Source organism: Crocodylus siamensis, chromosome 13 (assembly GCF_052110815.1).
Source record: "Crocodylus siamensis isolate JL-2025a chromosome 13, ASM5211081v1, whole genome shotgun sequence".
Lineage (NCBI taxonomy): Eukaryota > Metazoa > Chordata > Crocodylia > Crocodylidae > Crocodylus > Crocodylus siamensis.
In genome coordinates this window covers 17350614-17375342 of record NC_143407.1, presented here as the reverse complement: position 1 = coordinate 17375342, position 24729 = coordinate 17350614, and the positions used below count along the sequence as shown (strand labels likewise).

At 52.0% G+C, this 24729-nt stretch overlaps 1 protein-coding gene across 6 annotated transcripts in view; it reads right to left on the bottom strand.

Annotated features, from left to right (window-relative positions):
* Window positions 1-9573: 9573 nt before the first annotated feature.
* Window positions 9574-24729, bottom strand: part of ELN (elastin) — a 65338-nt gene continuing 50182 nt past the window's right edge. For 2 of the 6 annotated variants that reach the window (XM_090025727.1, XM_090025726.1), the window contains exons 20-34: window positions 24483-24587; window positions 24141-24203; window positions 23308-23436; window positions 19906-19965; window positions 19147-19308; window positions 18770-18817; window positions 16810-16899; window positions 14886-14933; window positions 14110-14175; window positions 13582-13623; window positions 13264-13290; window positions 12672-12713; window positions 12263-12292; window positions 11561-11611; window positions 9574-10910 (exon numbers count right to left, since the gene is read on the bottom strand). In XM_090025727.1, the coding sequence (XP_089881853.1) occupies window positions 10864-10910; window positions 11561-11611; window positions 12263-12292; window positions 12672-12713; window positions 13264-13290; window positions 13582-13623; window positions 14110-14175; window positions 14886-14933; window positions 16810-16899; window positions 18770-18817; window positions 19147-19308; window positions 19906-19965; window positions 23308-23436; window positions 24141-24203; window positions 24483-24587 (1010 nt within the window). In that variant the 3' untranslated portion in view covers window positions 9574-10863. The remainder of the gene's footprint in view (window positions 10911-11560; window positions 11612-12262; window positions 12293-12671; window positions 12714-13263; window positions 13291-13581; window positions 13624-14109; window positions 14176-14885; window positions 14934-16809; window positions 16900-18769; window positions 18818-19146; window positions 19309-19905; window positions 19966-23307; window positions 23437-24140; window positions 24204-24482; window positions 24588-24729) is intronic. The other 4 variants (XM_090025729.1, XM_090025728.1, XM_090025731.1 and 1 more) reach the window with 4 other exon arrangements.

The window sequence follows — 24729 nt, the reverse complement described above, 5'->3', positions numbered from 1 at the left end:
CAGGACCTGACAGATGTAGCAAAAAAGTGTGTGTGTATGGGGAGGGGTTCTGGGGGGCTGTTCCCCTTCCAGCCGCAAGCAGCAACCAGCAAAGCCCAGAAGCATGGAAAACGCCTGTAGTGGAACATAGGCATATCTATGTCTGGATCATCCTTGACCATTCTCCAACATCTTGAAGATTTCCAGTAATGGGAAGTTCCCCAGCTTCCCTAGGCAGTCTATTCTATTATTTGACTGTTCTAACAGTGAAGGAGTTTTTCCTGATATTCAGACTAAACCTACTTTGCTGCAAGTTCAATCGGTCTACATACTACTCTGCAGCAAGGGAGAAAAGGGTTTTTTCCCCCTCTTCTTTATGGCAGCCCTTCAGGTATTTGAAGACTGTTATCATGTCACCTTTTAAGTGCCTTTTCTGTAAGTTGAACATACCTAGCTTCTTCAACCTCTCCTTATATGACTTGCCTTACAAGCTCCTTATCGTTTTTGTTGCCCACCTCTGGACCTTCTTTAATTTCTCCACATCCTTTTTGAAAATGTGGAGTTTAAAACTGCACACAATATTCTCAGTGAGGCCTAACCAGTGCTGAGTGGGGAGGTGCTGTCACTTCCTGCATCTTGCACGTAATGCTTCTACCAACGTATCTCAAAACCTCATTTACTTTTTGTGTGGCTGTGTCACATTTCATACTGAGTCTGTGATCTACCAAGATGCCTAGATCCTTCTGCTTAGTGCTGCCATCTGGCAAGGTATCACCCATTTTGCATTTGTATTTTTGATTATTCTTCCTGGGGTGAAGCACCTTGCATTGGTCAGCATTGAACTTCATCCTGTTAGATCCAACTCAGCTCTCCAGTCTGTCACAATCCTTCCAATGTATTTGCAGTCCTTTCCAGTTTCATGACATCTGCAGACTTGTTCAAGAAGCTTTTTATGCCAGGATCCAAGTCATTGCTAAACACATGGAACAGCATTGGGCCTTGGTGGACCCCTGTAAGATTCCACTTAAAACCACCTGCCATTCTGACATGGATCCATTTATAATGACCCTTTGTTTGCAGCTATTGAGCTACCTACCTTGCAGTAGTCTTGTCCAGCCCTCATTTCTCCAATTTGTTTATGAGAAGGTTATGGGGACCTTGTCAAAAACCTTACTGAAGTAAGGTTTGTCAAAGAAGGAAATCCAGTTTTTTTGCCATGATTTGTTCTTAATAAATTCATGCTGGCTGCTTGTGATCAGCTTTTCCTCCTCCAGATACTTTCAAATGGCCTTAGTACATAATAAATCTAATAAATTCCTAGGTATTGAGGTGAGGCTAACCAGTCTGTAGTTCCCCAGGTTCTCCTTTTTGCCTTTTTTAAAAAGGGGGGCACTGTATTAGCTTTTTTCCCGTCCTCTGGTTCCTGGTCTGTCTCGCACATATTCTTGAAGACCATTGCCAAAGGATCCATGATCTCCTTTGCCAATTCCTTCAGTACCCCGGGACAGAGTTCATCAGGCCCTGCTCCCCTGAATTCATTCAAACCCATCAGAACTGTCTCTTTTGTTATTTCATACCTCACCTTGTTGTCTTTCTTATCCAGATAATCCTTACTTGGTTATTGACATTATCACTTCTGCTGCTGTCTGGACCCTTTGACATGAGCTTTGCCTGATTCCATCTGTGCACAAGGCTCCTGTCCAAATGCAGTTCCCAGCTGAGGCATGTGTGTGTGTGGAATAGCCCAGGACTCAGGCCCTCAGACAGGTTTAGGCCCTTTGCCATTTCCTCTTCCTTTCTTGCCTCTAAAAGATAAAGGGAAAGGTAAGGAGGGCTCATGGGGCTCCTCTGAAACCATTGTCACTAACTTTCTTCCATCTTTATTCCTGGGTTTTTACTCTTCCAACTGGGCATGTCTACATAAGATGCTGACTGCACAGTAACCTTATGCTACTGCGCAGTAGGGTTGCATGGCAAAGCTCATGATGTGATGCTACTACACAGTAGTATTAGGCTACTGCTCAGTCGCATCACAGAAAGGGGAATCACCAACACTACTGCACAATAACTTGGGCTACTGCACTTTTATTTACTACTTATTTATACAAGCAGTAAATAAATGCTCAGTAACCACTGCACAGTAACGTCTCCTGTAGGTGTGGCCACTGGCAATGAAATTTCCTTACCATCCCCACTTTGCCCCTCCTGGTCACCTGCCAAGACCAGGTCCAACCCTGTATAGAGCAGAGGCCCATCTACCTGGCTCCTACACCAGGAACTGGATAGGGGGAGTATGGAGATATGGAGATTGGGGTATTAGTCACTGACACCTTGTCAGCAGGGGGGCAGGGGGAGGTTGCTTTGGGTTTGGGGGGTGGGAGGCAAAGTGTGGCCCTGCATGGGGAGGTTCTGGTCTTGGCTATAGGGATATGCATGGAGTTAAGATTCAGCCCCATGGCCTAGTTTTCCCTTTCACTCACTGTATAGAGTACAGGTTTCTTGCAACAGGCTTTGGATGTGGGACTTCTTTCTGGAGTGGAGATTCATTGCTGAATTCCCCTAGAGCACATGGATTCTTTGTGCCCTTTGCCTGTCCTTGGGCATGCATGGGAACCCCAGGCATGGCTGTTTTCTGAGTAGCTCCTCAACAATGGGTGAGGCAGGTCTGCGTGCAGCCAGCCAGCCTCTCTGCTCATCTGTCACTATGGACTCTAAATGGAAGAAGGGGAATCCCACTCTGTGCCAGGCAGTGTGGGTAAGGGCAGGCATGTGCTTGGGTAATGCTTGTTCTTTGCCAGTGATGCCTCTCAAAGTGACTTCATATCACCTGACCTCCTAGCTGAGGATAGGATGGTCCCGTTGCTGATGCAGACAGTGTGTTCTTCCCCCAGAACCTGCACCTTCTCATTGATTGGGACCTGTAACAGTCTGTGTGTTTTCAAGGGGCTTGTAGCAGCCTGTATGCTTTCAGGGGCTGCAGCCAGATGCAGCCAGCATGCCAGTGATTGCAGGCTTGCTAGGAGGACTAGCCCAGCTGCAGGCAGCAAAACCTGATTGCAGATTACCTAGGGAACAGAACCAGCAGAGGCAGATAACTAACTGGCATCCAGGCAGTAAAAGGGCTCCCAGAGAACAGAGCTGGAATCAGTCAGGGAGAGAGAGAGCTGGAAGCCAGAAGTTGGAGAGCTGCACACGAGACTGGAGTGTTGAGAAGGAGAGAGCCAGTGGGTCAGTTCATGGAGAAATCTGGGGATCGCACCGGGGTGCCTCTCTCCCAGAGGACCATGAGTACAGCAGAGAGACTGTATGTAAGCCTTTCTGAGACTGGAGGGACAAAGGAAAAAGTGGGCAAGTGGCAGCAGAACCACGCCTAAGGACTCTCTGAGGGTCTGGGAGAAGACCCAGTATGGTATAAGAGTTTTGGTTTATGGACTGAGTTGTTTATGTGGACCCCTGCCAGGAGGGAGTTTGCCCTGGGAAGAATAAGGACACTGGGAAAAGACTGTAAACAAACCCACAATACTGTATGTTTAAGTGACCAAATCCCGGAAGCTGCTACAGGACCCTTGTCCCAGACCTCCTGAAAGAGGATCTAGTTCAGAAGGATAGTGAAACAGCCCCAGAGGAACAGAGGAAAGAATCTCTCCTAAACTTGGTCTTGGCCAAAGGAGACAATGTGGTGAGCAACTTGAATATAGAGGGTACTGGGTGACAGCGACCACAAAGCCATGACATTCACTGCCCATCTCAAGACAGGCAAATCATCTAGCTGGGTTGAAGTTTTGGACTTCAAAAAAGCAAATTTCAACAGTCTTAGTACAACAGTATGGGAATCATTGTGGGACCAAGGACCTAAGGTGAAAGGAGTGCATGAAGAGTGGTTGTTCCACAAGGACACGATCCTCAAAGGACAAAAGAAGTCCGGTCCCATAAGGAGAAAAGGTAGAAGGCTGGGAAGCCCTCTTGGCTAAGCAGGGAAATCATGATCCTCCTGAAAAAGAAGAAAAAGGCATACAAACAATGGAAGCTTGGGAAAGTCCCTGAGGAGGACTATACAATAGTCCTGCACTTGTAGGGAGCAGATTAGAAAGGCACAGGTGGCAACATAATTTAAACTAGCAACAGAAATCAAGGACAATAAGAAGTCCTTCTTTAGGTATGTAGGGAACAGGAGGAAAACAAATGGAAGCATGGGGCCATTGTTTAACAACTCAGGCCAGCTGGTTACCAACACTCAGGAGAAAACTGAACTCCTGAATGACTACTTTGCATTGGTATTTCACTGGACTAAGTGGAAAATCTTACTAGATAAGGTTCAGAATGGGCATGGTGGGAATGATCACCCTCCTACTGTTGATGTTGAGCTGGTGTGATCAGTTAGAAAACTTAGATATTATAAGTCAGCAGGACTGGATGAACTTCATCCAAGAGTGCTGAAGGAGCTGGCTGAAGTCATTGCGGAACCTCTGGTGAAACTCTCCCAAAACTTGTGGCACTTGGGGGAGGTCCCTGCAGACTGGAAGATTCATAGATTGTAGAGTTGGAAGGGACCACAAAGGATCATCATGTCCGACCCCCTGCCCCTGGCAGGAAAGAAGACGAAGGTCAGATGACCCCAGCCAGGTGACTATCAAGCCTCCTCTTGAAGGACTCTAAGTTAGGTGATAGTACCACCTCTCTTGAAAGCCCAGTCCAGATTCTGGCTACCTTTGGTATAAAACATTTCTTCCTAATGTCTAACCTGAATCTACTCTCCACTAGTTTGCCCCCATTATTTCTAGTTACTCCTAGGGGTCCTCTGGTAAATAGTGCATCCCCAATTCCCTGTTGTCCTCCCTTGATAAACTTATAGGCGACTACAAGGTCTCCCCTCAGCCATCTCTTGTGAAGGCTGAAGAGACACAGATCCCTCAATCTTCCCTCGTAGGGGTTTTCTTGAAGACCACTAATCATGTGAGTGGCCCTCCTCTGAATCCTCTCCAGATTCTCCGTGTCCCTCTTGAAGTGCAGCGCCCAAAACTGGACACAGTGCTCCAACTGCAGCCTGACCAATGCCACATAGAGGGGGAGAATCACCTTCCTCGATCTGTTGGTCATGCATCTGCTAATACACAACAAAATATGATTGGCTTTGCTGATGGCTTCGTTACACTGCTGGCTCATGTTTGTCTTGGAGCCAACTATGACTTCAAGATCCCTCTCAGCTGCTGAGCTGCTGAGGAGGTCATCCCCCAACCTATAGGTCTGCTGGGGATTCCTCCTTCCTAGGTGGAGTATCTTGCATTTATTTTTGTTGAACTGCATCCTATTTAGTTCTGCCCATTGGTCCAAGCTGTCCAGATCGGCCTGTATCTGCTCCCTGCCCTCCCGTGTGTTAACTTTGCCTCATAACTTGGTATCATCTGCGAACTTGGAGAGGGTGCTTTCCACACCCTCATACATATCACTATGAAGATATTAAATAACACGGGTTCAAGGACTGAACCCTGAGGGACCCCACTGCCCACCTCCTTCCAGGCTAAGAACGACCCATCCACTACCACTCTCTGGGTGCGGTCCCTAAGCCAGTTGGCCACCCACCTGACTGTGTAAGCATCCACTCCACAGCCTGTTAGCTTCCCTATGAGAATAGGATGCGAAACTGTGTGGAAGGCCTTCTTAAAATCCAGGGAGATGACATCAGCCTCAGTTCCTGTGTCAAGGCAGTGTGTGACCTGGTCATAAAAGGCTGTAAGATTTGTCAGGCAGGATCTAGTGATAAACCCATACTCGTTTCCTTTCAGCATCATTTCCACTGCTGAGCCTTCACAAACATGCTCTTTGATGATTTTTTCCAGTATTTTCCCAAGGATAGAGATAAGATTGACTGGCCTAAAGTTATCCAGCTCATCCCTTCTCCCCTTCTTAAAAAGAGGGCCAGTGTTGTGCCCATCTTCAAGAAGGGGAGGAGAGAGGACCCAGGCAACTATAGGCCAATTAATCTAACTTCTAACCCAGGGAAAATTCTTGGAGAAATTCATCAAGGAGTCCATGTGCAATATGCTTGCAGAAGGTAGGATTCTGAATGACAGCCAGCATGGCTTTGTCACAGGCAGGTCTTATCTTACCAGTCTCTTTCTATAACCAGGTAACCCACCACCTGGATAGGAGAGAGGAGGTCAACACTGTATACCTAGACTTCCAAAAGGCCTTTAATCTGGTGATATTCCCAAGGGAAAATTGGAGGATTGCGGGCTTAACTGCTCGACAATTAGGTGGATAGGGAGCTAGTTGACTGCAGGGTAGGACCCAGAGAGTTCTGCTGAACGGATCTGTGTTGTCCTGGTGAGAAATGGCCAGTGGTGTCCCTCAGGGGTCTGTGCTTGGACCCATAGGTAACGCATAGGAGGGCACATGCCCCCCCCTGAGATTGGCCCTCGCCAGGCAGGGAGTGGGGGCAATGGCTGGTGCCTGCCCTGAGGCACTGAGAGAAGCACCGCCGGCACTTCTGGGTTTGCCACCAGCACTTTAGCCATTGGGGGACCTCCCCCCCCAGTTGGCATTCGGCCACTGGTGCCCCCCCCCCCGATCAGGAGGCACCAGTTGCCCATGTTTGGACCACTGCTTTTCAACATCTTTATCAATGATTTGGATGTGGGGGTTGAAGAGCTCTCTGGCCAAGTTCATGGACAACACCAGGTTATGGGGGAGTGTAGTCACACTTGAAAATAGGCTGCAGATAAAAGCAGACCTAGACAGGGTAGCAAGTTGGGTGGTTTGGAACCAGATGGAGCACTTTACACTTCTCAGTACTGAACTTCATCTGGGATTGAACAATCCCCAACTTAATTACAAGCTCAGTGGCATCAAACTGATTGGCACCAGAACTGAAAAGGACCTACGGGTAATAATAGACCATAGTATGAGCATGAGCTGTCAGTGCAATGCTGTAGCCAGCAGGGCAAACAATACTTTAGCATGCAGCAACCAATGCATTTCAATCAAAGCCAAGGAAGTGATTCTTCTGCTTTACTCAGCATTGGTGAGACCACAGCTGGAGTACTGCGCCCAGTTCTGGGCACCGCATTTCAACAAGAATGTGTAAAATCTTTAAAGAGTCCAGAGAAGAGCCACCTGTATGATCAGAGACTTGCAAGGCAAGCCATATGAGGAAAAGCTGAGGGACTTGGGTCCCTTCAGCCTAGAAAAGAGAAGACTGAGAGAGGATTTGGTAGCAGCTTACCACTATATCAGGGGATTACATCAAGGGCTTGGTGAACAACTGTTCACCAGGGCATCCTTGGGGAACACCAGTTGTAATGGCCAGAAACTCCTGGAAGAGCATTTTGGGCTTAACACTAGGAAAAATGCTTTCACTGTTAGGGTGTCCAGATTGTACCACCTTTGGAGGGAGTTTATTCCACAATCACCTACCCTGGAAATCTTCAAGAGGAGATTAGACAGTCAGCTTGCTGGGGTCACCTGACCCCAATTGTCTTTTCTGGCTAGTTCAGGGGGGCTGGACCCAGAGACAACCCTAGCAGGGTGCGGGGCCCAGGGCAAATCAGCCTGTGTGGGGCCCGGATGCAAAGGCGGCGGCAGCAGGAGTGACAGTGGCCAGATGCAAAGCTGGCAGTGGCACGGGGTTACCAGCACGAGGCAGGCCCTGCAAGAGGGGCTGCAGCCACTCTGCCTGGCTCCGTGGGGTCTCCCGAAGTGTGGGGCCTGGGGCGGTTGCCCCGATTTGCCCCCCACAGGGTCAGATCTGGCTGGACCCAATGATCTTGCGAATGTCTCTTCCAGCCCCTTACAATCTATGAATGTCAGGAATGGTACCTGGTGCTCAGTGCAGGTAGCTGGGCTCCATGCCTGCAGCCAGAGCTTCAGAGATTCCCCAGCCAAACCACACTGGGGAGCCTCACAGGAGGATCCTGCTGAATCCCAGTGCTGCTACAGTGTGAGGACTAGTTTGCATGCTTATGGTACTGCACAGCAAGATGCTATGAACAGAGACCCGGTCCTAAAGTGGCAAGGGCATGTGGTGCCATATGCAGGCACATTAGGTTCTCCTCACTGGTCCCTGAATCTGCTGCAGACATTTGGACATCTCCCTGTGAAAACCCTGAGGCCACAAGGAGGTCCACTGGGGAGATCAGCCCACAGCCAAGGAGGCTTTGAGGAACCTGCCATGTACAGTGCTGAGTTATAAGGGCTTGCTGTGGTGAGATAGTCACACAGTTCATGCTAAGCTGATAGCACTCCCTCAGAGCCAGAGAAAACCTGAAAACCTAGAAAGCTTACAGAAGAGACTGTCCAGAGTGGGGGACCGCTTCAAGCGATGGAGTTCCAGGATCTTATGATTGACCCCCAACACTCACTACTAGAACAAGGCTGAGCTTGGCCTCTACAATGTTGAAGTAGGCAATCAGAAGCCTGACTCCTCTGTGTACAGCACCTGGTGTCACCTCACCATGGTCTCTTTCAGCTCCTCAGACCCAGCCCTCAGAGTATGAATCCCAACTCCAGCCCTAGAGTCTCCAGTGTATTTCCACTGGATTTCTCCCATCAACCCTAGGATAGTGGCCCAGTAATGGGAGGTGGAGCAGTCCCATCCAACAAACCATGCATAGGAGGCCTGAAGACAGGACAGAAAACAGGATTTTCTCTGTAGAAATCCTGGCTCATGTTGAGTTTTGGCTGCCAGGGCTGCAGAACATTCCTTGTGCAATGCAACAGGTCATTTGCCAGGTTAGACCTGCGTGAGTAATACTTGAAACCAGAGATGAAGGACAAGATCACTAGCATGAGGGTAACAGCTTGCCTAAAACCTCTGTATCTGCTGAGCCACAGGAGAGGGACAGCTGCTTTCAGCTATCCTCTGCCTGTTGGACTGCACTGAGCAACCTGTTCCAGTAAGCAAAGCCAGCCCATCATTCCCTCCTCCAGGTACTTTTTCTAAAACAGATGTCTCTCTAACTTTTTTGGTCAGCAGGTTCTTATTATTCTCCATCCTATGAAAAGATCCTGGCCTGACTGCCTGTGTTCCTGGTGACGATCATACAGTGCCTCCTGCAGGACCCCTGGGTCTTGCTGAACCACGAGTGGTAGGTTCATGGAGCCTCTATGGAACTTTGTAACTCACTTATTTTGGGGAAGCTGATACCAAGCAGTAGCTACTTTAGGCTGTCAGCCTTTCTTCCTTCAGGGACAGCCATCTGTGGCACAGGCTGTGTTTTGCCACTTGAGTTAGGAACTTGCCACTGTGGCAGGTAAATTGTCTGGAGCTGTGCATGGTCACACACACACAGCTCAGACCCCACAGTAGGGCCTAGTTAAGCCACTTCAGGTTCCAGGGCTATGAACTGCCCCATAGCACTGCCTTGTCAGCACCAGATGAGGTCCTACCACAGTGCTCCCTTAATTCACAAAGACAGTGAGATGTAGCCCCAAAGGGACAGGCATATTCTGTGGCCAAGAGGCCTGTAGCAGAAGGCAGAGGGATTCAGTTCTGGTGGCAGGGCTGTTGAAGCGAGTCCTGGCAGGGTTAGCACTACTGACCCCTGGTTCTGGGGAAGAAAAGGGTCCAGGGCTGTGGCAAAGAAGGTGGGAGACAGAATTCCTTTAAAAAGTCATTGTTTATTAATCTGTTTGGAAGCAGTTACTTTCCCTCTTTATAAAGTGTCCCATCCAAGTTATATCAAAGTGAGTAACATGAAGAGGTGAGAATGTTTCCTGGCCCACAGCTCTCAGTAACACACAGGCATCCAGAACAACAGGAGAACAGTGGGCACAGTGAGCCCATAGGAAATGCAGTGGGGGTGGGGGCACTGCTCTGGCACAGACTGTCCATACAGTACTGCTGAGGGGAAGTTCTGGCATGGGCAAGGCAAGAGCTGGGCCAGTGCACACCAGTCCCCTGGGCCTCAGGGGCGGGTAGATTAAAGCGAATCCCGTCAGTGTTCATGACTTGGCTCTGCTGATAGCTCCAGCTCTTCCCCACATGCTGGTGGGGGGGCCACCTCCTCCAGCACCAGGGGAAGGGCCATGGCATCAGATGGCACCACCGCAAAGAACTCTGGGAAAATTTAACCCACCCATGATCCTCTGCGGTCAATGTTATTGTGAATTTCTGAGCAAGAGGAATTCCCCTTCCCTCCTCCAAGGAACCACCAACCCTATGCTGTAGCGCAAGCCTAAGACCCAAGAGGACCCTAAGACCCTAGGACTATGGGCCCAGGAGGGTGGTGGGGCTGACTGTTGTGAGGGTGGAGATTATACCCAAGGCTAGCTAGTTTCTAAGTGAACTTCCTCACAGCTGTGTCCAAAACAGAGGGAGAAGCCACTAGGCCCGGCACATGGCAGCAATGCCAACTGGGCAGAGTCTTCAGAGAAGATGGTCTTTGGGCTGCTGACTCTGGGCATTGCCTCCTGCTGTGGCAGTAGGTTGAGAGCCCAGCCCCTCACTGCCCTCTGAAGCCAGCCAGACTTCCCCTGAGGCTTGGCACTCCCCAAAGAGCTGGGGCTTCCCTCCTCAGGGGTGGTTTTGTCACCCATTCCTGGCCAGTGGGTCTGCCTGGACTCTCCCTGCAAGGAGCTATAGCACCAGTGGGGAACAACACTCCCCTCAGTTTATTCCATGCTTCCTGCTGGGGAGAGAGGAGCCCCAGGGATGAATGCGCCCTGCTTCTGCTGCACAAGCTGCTCAGGCTTAGGGCAAATGCCAGGGGATGTCAGTGGTTCTCGAGCTCCCTCCCAGGGTGTGTCTGGGCACAGTGGCCCAGAGGAAGGAGCAGGGGCTCAGGGGGAAGGGAGGGGAGGGGGATCTCTGCTTTCCTCAAGGTTTACATCCTACACCATGCAGTAGCACCAAAGTTCATGAGGTTAATGGTATGCAGTCTGGTGTGATTACTTCCGCTTCCTGCCACAGTACTTCCCTTGGCAGCCAGCTACACCTGGCAGGGGAGAAAGGACAGAGCATCAGCCCGCAGTGCCCAGAGGCCAAGCAAGTCCTGGAGCTACAAGCACTCCTGGGGACACAGGCACAAGCTGTGTGCAATTACTGCCACCTGGTGGTAAGCTGGGGATCCATCGGGAGCCTTGCTGCCTGCTGATGGCACCAGCATCCAGGCTGGGCTTGCGCCAATGTGACCCACCTATTGCTATTTTAAAGCAACCTACTTAGAGGTCTATCGGGTTGATTGGAACCATGCTGCAAACAAAGCATATGCGACTGCCTGGGAGCCCAAGGAGGACATGGAGACAGGGAGTGGTCAAGATCAGTCCCTGGCACCAGAGGGAGAAGGTATTTCTGAATCAAGACACTTTCCAAGTTGTTTGCCCCCAGGCCCGTGGCTAGGACCAGCCCTGCCTCCCATCCCAGGACTCAGCCATAGCAGTGAGTGGCTGAGCCATTTACCACTGGAGTGGCTTTGGCTAAGGAATGCCATGGATTTCTCCTTCTGGAGCCTCCCTTACTTGCTCCCCCATCTTGTTCCAGTGTGTGGATTCTTGCCATGGGAAGAGCCTCAAGTCATCGTGGCCCAGGCTGGGTACAGGTGCTGGGGGCAAGGGAGCTGTGGTCTGACCAAGCAGTGACACTTACCTCTGTAGCCCAGAGCACCAAGTGCCCCACCATAAGGCTTTGGGGGTTTTCCTATGGAGAGACAGAGACATACAACATCAGTATGAGACTCCCTGAGGAGGAAGCTCCCCCAGTATAGTGCACCACAGCAGTGACATAATGGCAAAATCTAACTGTGCTGTGTGCACAGTGCAGTAACCTCCTGTACTGTGCCATACTTTAGTCCTTCTAAAAGGAAGGACTGAAGCACAGCACCATAGCAACATTACCATACAGTGAAGTGTAGACATGCCCTGTCAATCCTGGGGCCCCAGGTCCCAAAGCTACTAGCAAGTGACTCCCCAGTTAAATCCAGGAGCAACAACATGGTGCTGGGTGTCATGGGCTTAATCAAGGCCCTCTCCTGGGGCAACTACCTGCAAGCTACAGGTGCAGGGATGCTTGCACTGCCAGCCCAGCAGGCACTCAGCAAGGGAGGACAGGTTATGTAGCTTCAAAGGGTTGCCCTTCTCAGGGCATTGGGGTGAAGGGGGAAGCTAGCCCTGGTCTACCTTCCCAAATGCCATGCCAAGATAAGCTGGCTTGCTGGAAGTACTACCAGGATGCAGGTCAAGGACAACGCACCCTGACTTCAGAAAGGGACAAGAGCCCTAGCTCTGCTAGAGACAAGAAGTGACCAGATGCCCCTGACCCCAGTCTCCTCAGGCTAGTCCTGACACTTACCTCCATAACCCAGCTGGCCACCAACCCCACCTGAAAGCAAAGCAAAGAGTCCTTAGTATCAGTACTGCCACTGTTTCACCCCGACCCTAGGCTTTGGTGTGCTGAGCTTAGCTGTGGCCTTAGCATCTCTTGGGAAGCAGTTCTGAGGACATCCCACTTGAAGGCTTTAGCCATACCAGCCACTCAGTCTGAACCTCCTTGGACACAGGGGTCCTGGGCCCTGAAGTCCAAGACAGGCCAGATGCCAGCCAGCAGAAGTATCTTCTTATAAACAGGGATGGTCCTGTGTCTACGCTGTGCCTCCTTCTTAGTGGGTAAGAGGATCACAGAGGATATGGAATGGGGGTGGGGGGCTGGCCTCTAGGACAAGATCGCTGCCAGGAGATAGAAATTGTTTTTCCTAAAATACCTGGGTAAATGGGAGACAGACCAAAGCCAGGAAATACAGCCCCTAGAACAGAACAACAGTAAGTAAAGTCTGGGAGAACACCTGGCATGGCTTATCCTGGACCCCTGGCTGCTTAGTTCACTAGGGACCCTCCTGTGAGTGTCAGGCCTCTGCCAAGGCACTCAATTGGGCACATAGGTCTCCTGTACGGAAAAAGTCTGAGGCCCCGCTGCTGGGGTTTGGCGTGAAGAAGAGCCCTCAGGGCCCAAGGGTGCCATCCTTGCCTGACTAAGGTTCTGCCCCATCAGAGCAGTAATGGCTGTGAGTACCTGAGCCACCCTGCAGGACTGGGAGGCCAGGAAGTGTAACTCATGGGCAGAAAACTCTAGGCAATCAGATGGGACTAGGAAGCCATATGTGGGGAGCCTGCCTGGCTAAGCTGGCTCCTTCTGATAGCTCATACATTAGCCCAGCTCATCAAAGGCTTGCACAACCCAGCACAAAATCTTAGGGGCTGAGAGTTGGGATCCACACAGAGCTGCATATAGGCAGGGGACATATTTCCTGGCCCTACAGTACCCAGGATACTGGACTTCACCCCTGTGCCCCTCACCTGGCTGTAAGCCTCCAGCACCGAAACCTGCAAAAGAAACAGTTCTGTTCACCAGCTTATAATGAAAGTAATCTGCCCACCACAGCAGAAATACTCCACAGCCAGGAGAGGCCAGGACTTTCCCAAAAGCCAGTGTCCCCACCCTGCTCCACACAGTGCCCCTGCTCAGAATGTCTGGGACTGGCACAGGTAACAGCTTCCCCTACAGCTGGCACCTCTGCTCCAATCCTGTCCTCACAGGCAGAGCTCTTGCCCCACTCTCTGCAGCACCCCTTCATTGCAGAGCCTGGGGCCAGGTGTTCTCAATAGGATTGTTACCTGTTTTGGGAGCTTTAGCACCGACTCCTGTGTACAGCAGCCCTGTGTCACAGAACAGTCACACCTTCAGCATGAAGCAAATGCTAATAGTGCCTGGCCAGCAACAGGCAGCACTGGGGGGAAGCCTGCAGCAGCCCATGCTGTGGCTCAGAGCTCCTGGGCAGAAGGGGCACCCTGTGGTACCAGGAGCTGCCCTGATGGAAGCTCATAGGACAGCATCAGGGGGACTCACTGCTCTGAGTCTGAGAATGGGAGAGCCAGCCAGTCCAACCATCTGCCACCTGGTCTGGCAGGCTTCTCCAGCAAGGACAGTTCACATAACCAAACACCCCAGGTTCTGGGACAGTGCCCTCCTTGCACAGGAACTGAGGAGACAGGAGGGATGCCCTCCTGTGTGGGATCAAAGGGGCTCAGGGAGAGCTACCCCCCTTCACAGGGGAGGGGTTGGGGGCAGCAGCTTTCATGGAAAGGGGCAGAACTTCCCCTTGTGTTTGAAATGAGGTTGCTCATGGCACCAACTTCACTCACCAGTTCCTAGCCCATTGAGTCCTCTGCCAGCTCCCCCTGGAACTCCAAAGCCACGGAAGCCAACACCTGCAGGGGAAAAGCTGTCACTTCCCAGTGGCCACACCTAGCACCTTGGCTGGGGGGTGAGTCCCTTCCCACGCCCACCCCAGCTGCCCTGGAGCAATGCAGAGATCTGAGCTAACTCCTCCACAGGCCCATTCCTGCCCCAGTACCGGAAGACAGCATGAGGAAGATTTTTTTTTTTTTTTCCACCGGTCCTGGAAACAGCAATACCAGGTCAATGCATGGAGTGGATGGAGCACGCTCTGGTTCCACCACCCAATACCAAAAAGAATCTGCTCAATATAGAGCAGAATGCAGGGAGAGGCTGCAGGGCCATAGACACAGTGGGCCTGTCTGCAGAGGCAGCCATGGAAGATGCTGGGGAGAGGAGGGAGAGCAGGAGAGCCATCACCCCTGAGTCAGGGAGGAGGCATAATGGGAGCTGGCTCTGCCTGGCACAGGGCAGATGGTGAGCAGGGCAGGAATAGCTTCCACAAGGGCCAAGGGAAAAGGTACATCCAGTAAGGGCAAGGAACCCCTCTGCTTGAGTCAGGTAACACAAGCTAAGCCAAAGCCCTGGAGAGTGTTTCTGCAGGGAAGTCTTCCACTGGCCTCTGAGCCCACCCTGTCTCTGCCGGAGGGTGGCAACCCGGCCTGTAGCATATTTCTTGAGCCCTTCATCACATGACTCTGGCCAGGCACATCAAGTCTGACATCTGGCACCTGAGCCTCACCTGCTTTAAGAGCCTTCAGACCAGCAGCAGCCCCTGCTGGGATGCCTCCTGCGAGAGAGCGAGGAAGGGAGGAGAGGTGAGTAAATGAGAGGCCCCTGTGTCACTCCTGACAGGCCTTGTGGCAGAACGCCTTCCCACCATTTCCCCAGACCCTTCTAATAGGTTTTTCCTTACTATTGCTTTCTTACATGTCTATCACTCCAGCTGCTCAGCAACTAGCTCTGCCCATGTAACCTGAGCTAGACGCTCCCTTTGTCTCCCGTCCCCCCACCCTCCCTGCAAGTCACGTGACTAGCTTCCTCACCTGGAGGGTGAGGTCACTTAAAAGCACCAGGTATCAGCCAACGGGGCTGCTTCTGGTGGGAACTTAGTGATGAGGTCACGACAGGGGTATATAGGGTCCCTTCTGCCTGGAAGGGGCAAAGCCATCTTTCTGAAAAGCAGGAAAGGAGCACCCAGGTTGGGGCTCTTCTAGGCTTCAGAGAGGAGAGCCATTTTTGGCAGAACCATGCTGGAGAGAGCCATGCTGGAAAGCAGGGAGACAGCTTCCATGCTGGAGCCCTCAGGCTCCTGTGGAGAGAGGAAGAGCAGCTGAGCACTGCAGCCCTCTCCCTCTCTTGAAACTGAACACAAAAAACTCTCTGCCTCCAAAGGAAAGCAACCAGCCTCTGGATGATACTTGTGAGTAAGCTACTTTAGATCTATCTATACAGGGTCCTCATAAAGTCCTTTTAGTGCACTTTTAAACTTTAATAACTTAGGTTGTAGGTATGATAGAAACAATCTGTAAACAGCATTTAAAAGCAAATTTATTAAAGTTTTAGGACAACTAGAGTACACAATGCTAGACTTCAACACAGCCACCATCCATCATGATAAAATGCTCGGTCAGATCTTTCAACTCCTTGAAAATGTTTCCCAGTTGCTGATGAGCTACTGCACTAATTGCATTGATGATCCTAGCCCTAAGTTCCAAAAAAGGACATGGTTTTGACAAGTAAACTACACTTTTTAACATGTCCCCATACAAAGAAGTCCAATGGTGACAGGTCAGGTGAACGAGGTGGCCAAGCAATTGGTCCACGTCTGCCTATCCTCTTCTCTGGGAAAACGTCGTTTAGGAACTGTCATACATTCAGAGAATAGTGGCACGGAGCTCCATCTTATTTAAGAATAAATGCGTTATTATTTATGATGTCTAGCATTGTGTACTCTAGTTGTCCTAAAGCTTTAATAAATTTGCTTTTAAATGTTGTTTACAGATTGTTTCTACCTACAACCTAAGTTATTAAAGTTTGAAAGTGCATAAGGACTTTATGAAGACCCTGTATATATAGCTCACAGTACAGCAGTTGTGTAATCAATTGCTACCTAGCCACACTGTTTGCTCTAAAGTTATTCTGTGATACCTCTCTATCCTGTACCATACCCCAAACCTACTCCCTGTAACCAATAAAATTTTCCATTATTCTAAGCATGGTGAACTGGTTGGGAGAGGGAGAGGGGCATGCCTTTATGTCCCCTTGGCCCAGCTGACTAAGGGAGACCACTATTTGTGCTCCATGCCAAGGGATACACCCCAAGTTCTTGCAGTGGGTTGAGCACCCTCAAAGTCTATAAGGCCTATGTATCCCAGGGGGCCCAGGGTTGCAGACAGACTGAGACTCCTGAATAGTGGCAGAGGTGACCCCAGGCTCGTGGGTGTGTCCAGGAAGGGAGTTGGCTGGACACCAGGTGCCCCAGGGTGACCCTTGGAGCCTGGTAGGTGGTTGGGTGTAGTGAGGTGGGTGGCTTGGCACAGAAGCGCCCCCTGCTGGCCCTCCACATGCCTGCCCTGCCTTGCCCTGTCCCACTCCCTGCCCCCAGATGCTGCCAGCCCCAGGGCAGTATTGGCATCAGATCAGTACTGACAAATATCACTCACCAGCACCAAGGCCACCAACACCAAGGCCACCAACACCAAGGCCGCCAACGCCAAGTCCACCAGCGCCAAGGCCAGCAGCACCAAAGCCACCTGGGGATGAGAGAATATAAGATGGTAAGAGTTTCTGGCCTGCAGATGGCTGAGCAGGAAAGGTGCTATCAAGTGGGAAGGGGCAGGGGTTGCTAGTGCTCAGGCCATGACTGGGGCAGGGACTGGCCTCTGGGGGGGTGCAGCAGGGTTCTGCTTGGTACACTTCCAGAAGAGTGGATCCCATGCCAGAGGAAAGACTGGTTGCCTAAGACACACCACAGCAGGACTTGCTGCTCTAGGAAAAGCCAGACCTGGTACAGATCAGCCCCCACAGTACCCAGTTCTGTCCTGACAGCCCCTCCTGCCTTCACTCCCCAGGTCCCACATCTACTGCTGCACCCAGGGAGAGATGTAGAGGGATAAGATGGCTGTCTGTCCTTGCTGAGGACATGCACTGCCAGCTGATTCCCAGAGCTGTCCATGGGGGGTGCTCAGGACAGAGAGCCTGAGACCTTAACAGACAGCCCAGGGCCAGTTCTGTGCCTTGTTCAGGCCTGACACTGGTATACCAACTCCTTCCTGCTGTGCCAGCATCCCACTTTGTGGCACTGTAATCCTCAGCCTTCCTAACACATCTTGGCCAAGGCAAGGCACTGCACTTAGGGGGGCATGTGATAGGTCCTGTAGTGGTGCCTCTCTCTGCCCCCCACACATACCCTGTTTGGGCAGAGGCAAGTCTCAAGACTAAGTGGCCCAGGGGACACAACACCACAAACAGTTGCTTGCCTAGGGGGCCACCAGGACCCACACTTCCTGCCACAGGGACACCTGTTAGTCAGAAAACAAATGGTTATGCCAGTCATGTTTCCCAGGAAGGCATCAGGAACAGTATTTCCTGGGTCAGAGGCTCTGCACCTAGTATCATGGCTTGGCTCAACAGCCCTGCATTATTGATGGTACACTCTCCTTAGGATCTTGCCCCTGACTTACAAGAAAGAGTCAAACATATTAAATCTGTTTGACAAGACTGTAACCAAAAAGACATTTGTAGTGGGCTGTACATACACATGCACTCAGGTGGGACCCCCAGCACATATAGACACATACATGTTCACACATGCATACACACTTATGACCCATGTGCATGCATACTCATACCTACATACACTCATGCATGTGTATGTGCATGCACACGCACACAGAGGATCTATATTCTGAAGAAGAAACAAGGGAATATTTTAAAATGTAGTGTGCAGAAGGCAGTTGAAAAATGCTGTTAAAAGGAAAACAAAATAGGCACTGGGTGACACCAAAAAGCTATGAGTGGACAGTGTGACCAACTATGATGCAACCAGCCAGCTCTGCAAAGCTGTTCAGCTAGTCCTGTCTGGAGCAGTACAGGAGCATCAGGGCTCTGTTTACTCTCAAAAGAGGAAAGCAAAAAGGGATGGCTGGGTGGTCTGGGCTGGGGTGCTGGCTACAGAGTAAGCCCATGTCTTCTCCAGGCCCACCTCCCCTGCCTCCAAGCTGGTGGCATTGTTGCTTGGATGCAATGAAGCTGCCAGTTCCATCTGCCCAGGCCCCTGTGGGAGGGCAGAACCAGACGCCTGAAGCTGTTGGAGTCTGAAGGCAGCTTACACCTTAGATCCTCTAGGTCCCCAGGACAGAGAGGTACAGTTCAGGCAAGTGGCAGAGTCTCAAAGCTAGCCCAACTGGGAGTTACTCTGTCCTTCTGGAAAAATGACTTGCAGGATATGTGGAGGTGACTGGGCTGAAGACACTGTATGCTGGACAGACATTATTCTGGCTGGCTCTGGAATGGGGCTGCCTGAGCTGAAAATCAGGGATCACTACTCCACCCATCCATCATAAGTAGGACAGACCACAGCAAAGGGAGAGGGGGAGGTAGGTGCTAGGCAGTGATACGTACCATATTTGGGAAGTTTGGCACCTGGTTGCACCCCAACCTGGGGAATCCCTGAAAGGCAGCAAGAATACTGCAGTTAGGGCCAGGTGCCCACACAGTGCCCTGCACTCCAGATCTCCCTGCCTCGCTCCAGGGTGAAGATGGCATATGAGGAAGCTTCCCATCCTTCCTTCTCTGAGTCAGCTATGCCTATAATAGGGGACGCCAGTCCTGGCCATGCCAAGGTCCCACAGCTCCCATGGCTAGCCCTTCCTCAGGAGATGCTCTGTTTCTCCCTGCTCCAGGACACCCTTTCTCTCCACACCCAGCACTGCTCATGTGGGACAAACTTTATGTGCACATGCAGAGAGAACTGAGCAGGTAAGACCTGGAACACTTACCCACTCCAGGTAAAATGCCACCATCTGGCACTCCCACACCAGGCACGAGGCCTGGTACTGCACCAGCCCCAGGTGTCACTCCTGGCAGCCCGCCGGCCCCAGGCACTACACCTGGCACTCTGCCTGGCACTCCACCAGCCCCTGGCCCAATTCCACCAGGCCCTATAGAGAGAGTGCAGGGTTAGGGCAAGCTAAGCATTTGGGAGGGGAGGGGGGAAAGGAGACTGGGGGTCCACTCCACCATGTGACTGCTGGGCTCACATGGGACTCATGTTGACCAGGGCAACAGGGTGTCTTCAGGCCTGAAACATGAAGAGAAGGGGCCAGACTGGTAGCCCTTCACAATCCATTATGCTCACTGTGTGCTGCAGTAGATGGCAGTGAATGGCAGTAGAAGTGCACAGGAAAGCAGTGCTACTGAGAGCAGCAGGGTGCTCTGTGCTAACCCCTGACACCCAGAACTGGCCTCAGAGACAGGAGTTGCAAAGAGGCTGCAGCCAACATAGGTGGCTGGTGTGAGCCACCTGCTGGTCACAGACTGGACTACCCTATCAGCAGATGCTGGAGAGTCCTCTTTTGGGGCAAGAAGAGGTCACAAAGCCCAGGGCTTCCTTACAAAGGGTGAGTTCAGTGTCCCTGTCATGTGTTGTCAGGGAGCAGTAAGCACTGGGGGCTGAAGCAAAGGAGGAAAGCAGAGAGGTAAGGGCTGGAGGGGAGAGAAAGTTGGCAGTGTCAGGGTCAGTGGGGTGTCCAGCTCACCATATTTGGCTGCTTTGGCAGCTGCTTTGGCTGCTGCTGCTGCTCCCACACCTCCAAGTCCTAGACATAGAGAGCAAGACACAGATCAGAGACACATATCCAGGGGATTGGAGCCCGAGCTGAATTTTGCAACCTCCACCCCCTGCACTGTAAGGGCCAGGCATGGAACTGCCCACTGGTGCCACACTGGACCTCACTGCTCTCAGCCTAGACACCTCATGGCCTCGCCCAGAGGATGTTGGCTACTATCCAGGAAAAAGTGGTATGTAGGTGAGTGCCCTCCCAGCACAGGGTAGAGGAAACAAGACAGCACCAGCCCCCTCCCTACATGGGTGCTCTGTGGTTGATGGGGCCACGCTAGCACAGCAATATCTGTGGGAGCCACTAATTCTTGGGAGCTACTGCGACACCAGCATGTCCACCCCCATGACCTGTCTGTGCCCACCTTGCCTATGCTTGCAGTCTTTTGTGGGGTTAGGGGGCTCCATGCACCAGGAAGGTAGTCTGGCTTGCCTCTAGGACTTGTCCCAAATATACCACTCCCATTCCTCTAACAATGGCTTCAGTGGAGTCCGGAAGAGAGGCTCCCATTGCATCTGCTGCTCTGCTTCCTATGTCCCTGCTGAGTCCCTACTCTTCCCTCTCCAGCTGCATATAGAGGTGGCCCATCCCTCCCTGATCTACGCCTTCCATCCCTGATCCTTGAGCTCTCTGTCCATTGGTTGCAGCATCTTTTTCTGTGCAGTTGGGTGATGCCTGTGCAGGACAGCTGTGCCACCAGTATGTCTTTCCTGCTGGGTTTGTGGGGGGAGGGAGTGGCTTTAGTTCCTGCACCACTGCCCCATGAACAGAGGCATAGGCCTGTCCAGAGAGAGCAGTCAGTTCAGCCCCTCCCCCCCCCCCCCCCGACTGCAGTCACAGAAGCTGAATTGGTCTTGGTGCTGGACAGAGATAGGCATCATAACCTAAACCCATCCTGAGAGGGAAATAGTTTCATAGTTTCATAGTAGCTAGAGTCGGAAGGGACCTAGGAAGATCATCTAGTCCGACCCCCTGCCTTGGCAGGAAAGAGCACCGGGGTCAGATGACTCCGGCAAGGTGCTCATCTAACTTCCTTTTAAAAATCCCCAGGCTAGGAGCCTGCACCACTTCCCCTGGAAGCTGGTTCCAGGCCCTAGCCGCCCTGACTGTGAAGTAGCGCCTCCTAATATCTAATCTAAACTTACCCTCTGCCAGTTTGTGACCGTTATTCCTGGTCACTCCTGGCAGCGCACGGGGGAACAGGGACTCCCCCAATACCTGCTGATCCCCCCTGACCAGTTTGTAGCAGGCCACAAGGTCCCCCCTTAACCTTCTCTTGTGGAGGCTAAACAGGTTCAGGTCCCGTAGCCTCTCCTCATAAGGCCTGCCCTGCTGGCCCCTGATCATACGAGTGGCCCTCCTCTGAACTCTTTCCATATTGTCCACGTCCCTCTTGAAGTGTGGCGCCCAGAACTGGACGCAGTACTCCAGCTGCGGCCTGACCAGTGCCGCATAGAGGGGGAGGATCACCTCCCTGGACCTGCTCGAGATGCATCTGTGGATGCATGACAGGGTACGGTTGGCCTTCTTGACTGCCTCCCCACACTGCCGGCCCATGTTCATCGTGGAGTCAATGACGACTCCAAGATCCTTTTCCACCTCCGTGCTGGCAAGAGGGGAGTTCCCCAACCTGTAAGTGTGGTGCCGGTTCTTCCTCCCCATGTGCAACACCTTGCACTTATCAGTGTTAAACCCCATCCTATTCTCATCCGCCCACCGTTGCAACCTGTCAAGGTCAGCTTGTAGCCTATTGCACCCTTCTAGTGCACCCACATCCCCCCACATCTTAGTGTCATCAGCAAACTTGAACAGGGTGCTTTCTACCCCGTCATCCAAGTCACTGATGAAGATGTTGAACAGTGCGGGCCCGAGGACCGAGCCCTGCGGAACCCCCCTGCCCACGTCCTTCCAGGTCGAGAAGAACCCATCCACTACCACCCTCTGGGTGGGGCCCTCCAACCAGTTGGCGACCCATTTGACCGTGTGGGCATCGACACCACAGTCTCCCAGCTTTTTGATGAGGACAGGGTGAGAGACAGTGTCAAAAGCCTTCCGGAAGTCCAAAAAGACTACATCCACAGCAACCCCTGCGTCTAATGATTTGGTGACCTGATCGTAAAAGGCCACCAGGTTGGTCTGACAAGACCTGCCACTGATGAACCCATGTTGGTTGCCCCTAAGCATGCATTCCCCCGCAAGGCCCTCCTGGATGTGTGCCAGGATAATTTTTTCAAAGAGCTTACCCGGGATTGAGGTAAGACTAACTGGCCTGTAATTTCCCAGGTCCTCTTTTTTTCCCTTTTTGAAGATAGGGACCACATTGGCCCTCTTCCAGTCCTCCGGCACCTTGCCAGAGCACCACGAGTGCTCATAGAGCCGCGCCAGGGGTCCCGCAATGACCTCGGCCAGTTCCTGTAGAACCCTAGGGTGAAGATCGTCCGGACCAGCGGACTTGAACACGTCCAGCCTCTCCAGAAGTACCCTAACTAACTCCTCGCTAACCCCTGGCCCAGGCGTGTCTCTCTCGGGGCCCGAGGGGGGCCCAGCAGGGAGGTGGCTGAACTGGTCCCTACTTAGGAAGACAGAGGCAAAGAAATCGTTAAATATGTTAGCTTTGTCATCTGGCGTGATGACTAAGTTGCCCATCGTGTCCTGCAGGGGCCCCACATTACCCGGGACCCTCTTTTTACCCCCTATGTATTTGAAGAAGGACTTCTTATTGTCCTTAATCCGGGAAGCTAGTCCTATCTCCAACTCTGCCTTGGCCCTCCTGACTGCCCCCCTACATCCTCGGGCGACTGTAACATAGTCCTTCTTGGTGATGACCCCATCTCTCCATTGGGTATATGCCTCCCTTTTATCAAGGAGACATTCCCGGATGCTCTTAGTGAGCCATGGGGGTTTATGTGCCCTCCTGCTCCCTTTGACCCTTGTTGGGATTACCTCCCTTTGGGCATGGAGGATCGTCTCCTTAAGGAGCAACCACTCACCTTCGACATCTGATTCCCTTCCCCTCTGGGTCCTCAGCGCTTCCCCAACGATCCTCCTTAGCTTGTTGAAGTCAGCCCCCCTAAAGTCTAGGGCTGTTGCCTTGCTGCAGCCCTTTGCCACCTTACGCTGGATGGTGAATTCCAGCAAGCGATGATCACTGTCTCCCAGGTGGCCCAGGTGAGATTCTATCCTGAGGGAGGCCAGGAGGTGCCACAGGGTGAGCTTAGAGACACCCATCAGGGATCAGAGGTACTCTTAAGCATGACAGCTGTCTTGTATGGTGCTGAGGAGCCTAAGACATTGTCCTCTACCAGAATAAAGTGATTTTACCTCCAACTCCACCAATCCCACCAGGCCCCAGTCCTCCAACTCCACCAACTCCTGGAGCCAAGGCCCCCACACCACCAGGTGCCAGACCTCCAATACCACCAGGTGCCAGGCCTCCCACTCCACCTATGCCTGCAGAAAGAATGAAGAGTGAAATGAAGCCTGGCCAGGAAGGCAGGGGAGAAGTGACACATGCCTTAGAGTGACCTAGGCAGGAAGTGGGGATCTGCCATAGTAGAAGCAGGCTGAGTTGTGGTGGAGAGAGACTCTCCCACAGTGCAGAAAGGTTCTGGGAGAAGAGCTGGTTTATGCAGGTGTCTATATCCCTATATAGTGGGATGAATGTGAGAAGGAGGGACAGATGGCTAGGGAGTGGCATACTTGGAGATGGATGTAGAATAGGGTGAATGGATGGACAGTGAATGAACAACCCCTGTGGATCACTGTGGGACTTTGCCGGTTCCTCACTGCAGGGAAGTGGAGCTTCCCAGCTGCTTCCATAATGGGCCCAGGGCAGATTGATCCCTGCAGAGTTTCTGAGTGCTGAGTCACACACCCTGCCCTTTGTACATGGCCCACCAAAGCATCCCTGACACCAGCTGGGTAGCTGAGTAGGCTTTACGCAGCAGGTACCAATGCTTCTGGTCTGCCCCCAGTTGGCCCAGTTACCTTATCCCTGCTGTGGAGGGACCACACTCTTCTAGGGTGGGTGGAGGGCAATTTGTGCGACCTCCTGAAAGCCTCAAGCATCAGTTTTGGCCAAGAACTGAATCTTGGTATGGTGCCATGCACACACGGAGTCACACTGGAGCTAATCCGAAGAGGAGCCAACTCACCATATTTGGCGGCCTTGGCAGCTGCTTTGGCAGCTGCAGCTGCAGCTGCCTGACCTCCGACACCTGGGGATAGAAACATATATGGGGAGACCCAGGGATCTGTGACACATTCCCAGGGGACCTATCAGTTTCTCCCATCGGGCAAAATGACTATCCTGGAGAAGCCTATACCAGTGTGAAACACAGAGACAATGGGGCAAACCTTGACCTCCTTACCACCCAGGCCTCTTGGGCACTGTGGGGACTTTTGCCTTCTCCTGCAGCAACCATTCTAAGTCACTGCAGGAGCCAGAGTCCTAGAACAGATGGCAATGCCTGCATCCCAATGATAGCACATTTTACCTCCAATGCCGCCTATGCCTCCAACACCAGGCACCAGACCTCCGACACCACCTGGCACCAGGCCACCAACACCGCCAATGCCAGCCCCTGGTAGCCCTCCGGGCCCTGTTGGGAAGTTCAGTAGAGAGATCAGAGCAGGAGGCAGTGACATTCTTCCATGACCTTCTGTACTCTGGCGCTACAATGGGTTTGTTGGCACTGGAATTTCAAGTGACAGGGCTAGAGATCCTTGTTCCCAGACACTCCT